General features: G+C 49.3%; 1 protein-coding gene across 1 annotated transcript in view; it reads right to left on the reverse strand.

Moving 5' to 3' along the window:
• Positions 1-353: 353 nt before the first annotated feature.
• Positions 354-7,059, reverse strand: part of KIAA1147 (KIAA1147 ortholog) — a 28,001-nt gene continuing 21,295 nt past the window's right edge. Inside the window, exons 4-8 of the mRNA XM_010854964.1 lie at positions 6,255-6,393; positions 5,329-5,460; positions 5,067-5,217; positions 4,482-4,550; positions 354-2,017 (exon numbers count right to left, since the gene is read on the reverse strand). Coding sequence (XP_010853266.1) covers positions 1,822-2,017; positions 4,482-4,550; positions 5,067-5,217; positions 5,329-5,460; positions 6,255-6,393 — 687 coding nt within the window. The 3' untranslated portion in view covers positions 354-1,821. The remainder of the gene's footprint in view (positions 2,018-4,481; positions 4,551-5,066; positions 5,218-5,328; positions 5,461-6,254; positions 6,394-7,059) is intronic.

Here is a 7,059-nt window from a genome sequence, read left to right on the forward strand (position 1 = left end):
ATTTTCATCTGATTACCTTTACATCAGCGGGTCTGAGCCTGGAGTTACAATAGCACAGAAACGAAAGCATTCGCATGCAGAAGCCCTCTGGAGCAGAAGGGCTTACAAAGAGTATTTGCCCAACAAATTCCCCAGTTCCACAGAACAAGGGCCTACCTGTGTCCTCCAAGAGAACCTGACCTTTCCTTTTACCCCACCCCTACTTCTGACTGCCCATCCCAACTTAGAAAGCCTTGAACCTTCTGATAATACTAAGAGTAACCATTACTTGACCCAAGTTACAAAGGCTGCTCCTTCTCCAGGAACAAGAGGAGATGGCCACTCTTCAAGGAAAAAGGCAGTGAAGCTTCAGCTTCTAAACAGATTCTTTTTTTTCTTCTGTAAACAAATATATTACTGAAATAGCTAAACCCACAGAGGAGAAAAATGTACAGTTTACATTTCAATGCCCAAACTTATTTATATATTTACATAAAAGACACTACCTTGATTAGTCAATGTCTGCATTTCCACATGTGAACTTCTTTAATCTTGAATTCTGTATCAGGGAGCTGCAGTGAGAATGGTTTTGAATAAAGCAATAAGCCCTACAAAGCTAGTCTCAAGACAAGACACATGATCCATCCATTTGAAAGTTATTTCTGACACTAGCCTGGCTGGAACTTGGTCCCGGACACATACACAGACACCTATTCCAATAACACAGCCAGGCAGGAATAGTGAAGGGGAGGAAGTTATATGTCACAAACAACCTAGGACCCCAAGTCAAAATCCTGAACTGGCCCAGAAGACCTCCACTCAACTCACAGGAGCCGGCTTCTCTAACAAACCATGGTTATCTCACCTAGGCTGACACCCACTGGACACTCCAGCCAAACAGAACAGGCAGGGCCGACAGGAGCTATCCCAGGTCCAAGCACTCCAGAGCACAGCAGAGCAACTCATCACTCACACATGGGGTTCCCAACCACTCCCCTGGGTACAGGCACTGCCGCCTCTGCTAACAAGTCTGGTACTTCTCTGGTCCCAGTTTCCTAGCTTGAGGAATGTTGCCTCTGCTAAAGAGAAGTTTGTTTATAAAGGCTCCTAACTGGTACATATTCCTGTTGACATCAGCCCAGAGGAATGTGCCAGCCCGTCCCAGGAGGGGATTCAGAGAAACAAGACTATGACATGGAGCGGCCACTGTTAACTTAGAGAAAGGTTTCAAGGCTTCATTTTTACAGTTTTAGTTTTCAGCTGACTGAGAAGCCACCTCTCCCTGTCCTCTGTCTAGAGAAGCTTCATACCTGGTGACAGAAACATCCTTTGTCCCACTCTGAAGTCTCTACATGAACAGAGAAAACACAGATTTACTCTAATAAACCAGAAAGGGAATTTGACCGCAAGACAAGACTCCAGAACTGATAAAAACCTTGGAAGGCCATCTGGTCTAGCTTCTGCTTTGGGCAGATGGATATGCAAGGCCCCACTGGACAGTGGTCTCGTTCTTGATACATCAAATGACAGAGACCAGACAGACTTTCCCAACAGTCCAGCCAGGGTGTCCAGAGCTCCTGGTGATAGGTGGCCTTCACCCCATCACCTTAAGTCAATCATGAGGAGACGAGAGAGGCTGCCGTGATAACTCCTAAGTCTGAACCCAGCGGCAGCTCGGAAAGTGGTAGCTTCCAACGACCTCCAAAATCAAGGCGCTCTCATCTTACCTCTTGGGAAGAAGGGAAGAAAGGAGATGCAAAAATTACATTTGTTGGAAGTATAAATACTCCTATGTGGCAATTAGAAATCAGGCCATCCCCGTGTGATAGCGGCTCATCCTTCCTATGGGCAACAGGGGTTGTCAATGACCAACATGACGTCGATGCCGTAGGCCTCCAGCAGGTCCATAAGAAAACTCCGGTCTCCCTGGGGGTCTAAACCCATGCCCCGAGCATGCTCGGCTGTCAGAGTTTTGTCTTGACTGGAGGACACCTCCAACAAAGTCTGAAATATCCGGTTGTTTTGCTCAAGGAAAAACCTGCATTCACAAGACAAGACATGGAAAAGAGAGGGCAGAAAAGACACAAAAGTTTACCAAGTAAGCCACACATGGGGAACCAAAAGTACACTGTTTTGCTTCCTATACATTTAAACGGTTTCAAAAGTCAGATAACCTTTGAAAAGAAGAAAACAGGATAAAAGTGAAAAGAGTTACTCAAGTGCCACTGAGGTCAGCAAAGAACTGGTGTTAAGCCATTCTATGACTAGCAAAATCTCTGAGTGAGTGATGGCCTGACTGCCAGAAACCTATAGGAAGGTTCAGTTCAGTCGCTCAGTCGTGAAGGTTACTAGAGGTTTAAACACAGCTGTAGAGAGAGGCCCCATGAACCGTGTTCCTCTCTTTCTGCTTAGTCCTAAGGGAAGAGAAAAATTAGACAGACAGACACCTGATAATGCAGTTCTGAGGTCAAGACTTAATGTGAGAAACTGAAATCTACCTTCAAAGTCCTGGATGGTAATTAAAGCCAGTGACAGGAGGTGAGCCTTCCCAACACAGAGAAGGACTCTTAAAATGACTCTCCAGCCCCTGAGCCAACCACACAAAACAGGTGGAGCTCAGAGGTACTGGGGCAGGCACTGGGGAGTCAGAAGCCAGCCCCGGGGGCAGGCAGTGATGTAGGAGGGGGAGCGAGGCGGAGTTCTCCACAGCTCACCATCATCTGTGTATAACTCTGTGTTCCTTAGATGGCTTTATAGGACACCTAGAAAATACAGGACAAAGTTCCACTATGGTGAAGCTTAAATATAGTTCCTGTGTGTAACTGTATGTACGTGGAACTCACATACAGTTCTACTATATATCACGATAACTTTTTATAGTAGATAAATTAAGATTTTTAGTTGGAGTTTCAATATCAAACTCTCAAAAATTACTAGAATGAATAGACAGAAAAGTAGAAGGATATAGTAGACCGGAAAAACACTATGAACCAATTCAGTGTAATTAAGATTTACACAATTTTCACCTAACAGTAAGATACAAATTCTATTCAAGTTCCCACAGACTATAAACCAGGAGACACTGGAACATATCCAGGGAAAACAAGGTACAAAAATTTCATGGTCTAAAGGTATTGAAATCGTACAGTCTGTTCTCTTACCACTGTGGAATTATGTTAGAAATCAATACTTCAATGGCTTTTTTGTTTTAATTTGCACAGGGCATATCTGAGTGTCACTGACTTATAGTTCTATATGAATATATGAGCCGTATTCAGATATGGTCTGATAACGTAACAGTCTAGACTTTTCATCTGTATTCCACAGAGCAAGGTGCTCAGTGCCCCAAGCAGCTTTGGGCGGTGAGGATTTTCAGATTCAACAGAGATTCAAAAGCCTTGAGGAGACTCTGCTCAGCTCTCCGCTCAGTTCCCAGATACTTTTACATCTCAACAGCAGGTGTGCATTAGAAAGTACACTTGATCAGAATCAAAGTTCTGCACCTTTGTTGCAACATCAAAAGCCAGCGCTAAGTCATGTCCGACTCTCCCGATCCCGTGAACTGTAGCCTGCCAGGCTTCTCTGTCCATGGGATTCTCCAGGCAATACTGGAGTGAGAGGCCATTTCTTCTCCAGGGGAACTGCCTGACCCAGGAATTGAACCCAGGTCTCCCACATTGCAGGCAGATGCTCAAAGGCAGAAACAGTTCTAACTGCAAGTGCTACTCCCCATCCCAAGACAGGAAGCTGGCAGAACTGTTTCCGGTCCAGTTACATTTCTGTTCTTATCACCTGGCACTATTAAACACAGCTGTTTATGAATGAAATCAGTGCCTTAAAGGTATAGAGGCCACGGTTCTGATCCCGACCAACAACTGCTCTGGGGGGAAAGAAATGTCATTCAATTCAAGAGTTAAGTTTTTTATGATCCCATAATATTCCATACAAGGAAGTGCTCTATTCAAAGGCAGCAATGGATGACAAGCCCCCGCATCCTGAGAGACAGCTTGTATGCAGCGGACATCTGGGTGTAAATGACCAATAGGAAGACAACTCCTGGGGCTCCCATTTCTCTTAATAACCTTTCCCTGCTCTTGAACTCTTCTGGGTGCCCCTAACAACATTCTGGGGCTCAGGCTGACTCTGTGGAACCCAGCTCTAAGGGCAATAAAGGGCATCCTTGCACTGCAGCACGTAATACAAGAGGTAATTGTTGTTTAGTTGCTAAGTTGTATCTGACTCTTTGTGACGCCATGGACTGTAGCCTGCCAGGCTCCTCTGTCCATGGGATTTCCCCGGCAAGGATACTGGAGTGGGTTGCCATTTCCTCCTCCAGGGAATTTTCCCAACCTAGGGGTCGAACCTGCATCTCCTGCACTGGCAAGCGGATTCTTTACCGCTGAGCCACCAGGGAAGCCCAACACAGGAGGGATCCAGGCTAAAGCCGTCAAGTGCTAAGGGACCCTCAGGGAGGCCCATGACTACCACCCAGGCTGACTTACAGCACAAAGAGGTCCTCTTCACAAGGGTTGTAATCTTCTTCCACCTCCTGGGAATATAACAGCATCTGCCTGTTGGGAAGGAGATGACCATCAGCTTCTGGCGCAGCTACAAGGACCCCCAGGCCCCAGGCTAGGTCACTGGGTGGGCATCTGCATGGGTCACTGCCTCTCAAGGAGGAGGCTGAAAACCCAGAGCAACACCCCCACCGCTGCCCCGGCCAAAGGCAGGGAGAGAAGAGGCAGCACAGGGCTTGGAGTCCAGGGCTGGGCCTGGCCCTGGGTAATCCAGGACGAGGGACAGTCTTTCCTAATTGTCATACAATTGGGGTGAGGCCATGAAGCCATTTATCCCACCCCTGATACCAGCGTGCTGTTCCGGGCTTCACAGATTCTAGAGGCCACTAGAAAGGAGTCAGCCCAGGCATGCCTGCTGCCCATCAGTATAGGTGGGGAGCTTCCTCAACCCCCGCTCCCTGGGCAGATGGGCAAAAAATGTGCACAGAGGGAAAGGGCGGCAGGCAGCAGAGCTGGACCAGAGCCCCTCGGATGTCTGGACAGGGGCGGCTCCCCTTCCCCCAGCCTCACCTCTGCTCGTTGAGCCGCCGGTACTTCTCCCGGTCGGCGCTGTTGATCTTCAGCAGCGGCTGCAGGTGGTCGTGGTGCGTCTTCACGTTCTGGTTGTCCACGTAGACGTCGTAGAGCTCCCGCTTCTCCTCGAAAATCTTCTCCGTGGTGCCTGCGGGAGCCGGGGTTCAGGAGGTGGGGACCCCCCCGCAGGGTGGCCCTACAGGGAACCAGGGCCCCCGGGGAGGCGGGGGTGCCAGGGATGGGCGGGCCCCGTACTCACAGGCCACATAAGACACCTCTACCTCCAGGGTCTCGATGTCGGCCACGTTCACGTAGAAGAAAGGCTTGGACTCGGGCACGGTGCCCCCAATGCCAGGCAGGGAGACGTTGGCCAGGCAGCAGCAGCAGTACACTGGCGGGACAGCGGAAGTGAGGGCGCCCGGGGTCCTCCCTCCCAGCCTGCCCCCCTACCTCCCAGGCTGCCAGCATCACTAGGGTCTCCGTTCAGACACGGGTCAGTCTTTCTCTCAGGAGATCTTGCTTAGGATGTGGTACCAGTGACCTTCCCCCTCTCAGAACCCTTGCCCACGGCAACCCCTGCCTCTCCTGGTCCCCTCTCCTCTTCTGTCTGTGCCCCTCAGCCTCCTCTGTCTTCCTCTTCCTCTGGCTCACCTCCCCAGGCCAGCATCTTCCAAGTTGACACATTCCTCCTGATTCACACTCTCTCCAAGTGGTGGCACAGACAGCCCGGGCTGTCCCCCAAGGTCCTGACCCAACTAGACCACTACCTAGCGTCCACCTCGAGAAGCTCTCAGAGCACCACACACATGTAGTGTCCAAGTGGACTCTATCACACCACCCCCCACCGTCCTTGTCATCCTAGACTCTTCCGCCCTGACCTCTCACACACATCAGAACCTTATAACCCAATCTGACACCAGCCTCTGCCAGCTTTCTCTTTTTATATCTGGAATCCATCCTCTCTGCTTTAATCCAGGCCCTTCTCTCTTCTGCCACCCGATCCATCTTCCCTATTGCCGGAGTCCACATTCTACGACATCAATCCAACCGCGGTCCTCCAGGGCTTCAAAGCAGTGAGCCCCTGATACAGATCAATCCCTCTGACCTTGGTCAACAATGGAAAGAATGGGGCAGTTTCTGTCTCAGGGAGCTTGGGCAGAGTCCCTGACCTTGGCTTCTAGTTACCTCTATAGCATACAACGCCCACTGGAGGGGGAGAAAATATCAAAATGCGCTTTCGAAGTAAGGCAAATTTCCAAAGGATGAGGATCTGTTCGCCAAAGAACTTAATAAATTGAGACATGCAGCCAGCTGGGTGTGTGATCTGAAAAAATTAACAGAGGTGGGTGAGGGGGAGGGAGGAATAACTTGTTAGAAATATTGTGAAAAATATGCAATATAAGTGTGTGCTAACTACTCCTCCCCACCAAAAATGACCCAAGGTATAACTAAACAGATACACTAAGGGATGGGTACTTCTACATAAAACGGTATTTTTCACTTTGAAAGTCTTATCTTTAAACTAGAATTTCATCATTTAGCAGCTCCCCGAATGCACCGAAGTGAGAGTTTAGGATCATTAACTACTTCATCTGGGGAAGCGGTGCAGAGGAAGAGAAGCTGGATTGTAATATTTGAGTCTCTCCGGGATGACGCACACCTTAGTGAGACCATTCAGCTCCCAAAGTGACTAAGCACAGGGAGGAAGGAAAGGATGAACTAACTGTCCTAGGTGACACCTCAAATATACAGGGAACCAGCTCCCGTGGGAGGTGACATGTGGAAACAGATTACAGGTTACCCCACTGGCACAAGGACTCCCAGCACCTAACCCCATTCCAGCACCTATCCCCACCCCCCTGCCCCCTAACCCCGCCCTCTGCACCTAACTCCACCCCCTGCACCTAAACCCCACCCTTTGCACCTAATTCCACCCCCTGCACCTAAACCCCACCTCCCGGTGCCTAACCCCACCCTCTGCACCTAACCC

The sequence above is a fragment of the Bison bison genome, unplaced genomic scaffold (genome assembly GCF_000754665.1).
Source record: "Bison bison bison isolate TAMUID 2011002044 unplaced genomic scaffold, Bison_UMD1.0 scf7180017864352, whole genome shotgun sequence".
Classification (NCBI taxonomy): domain Eukaryota; kingdom Metazoa; phylum Chordata; class Mammalia; order Artiodactyla; family Bovidae; genus Bison; species Bison bison.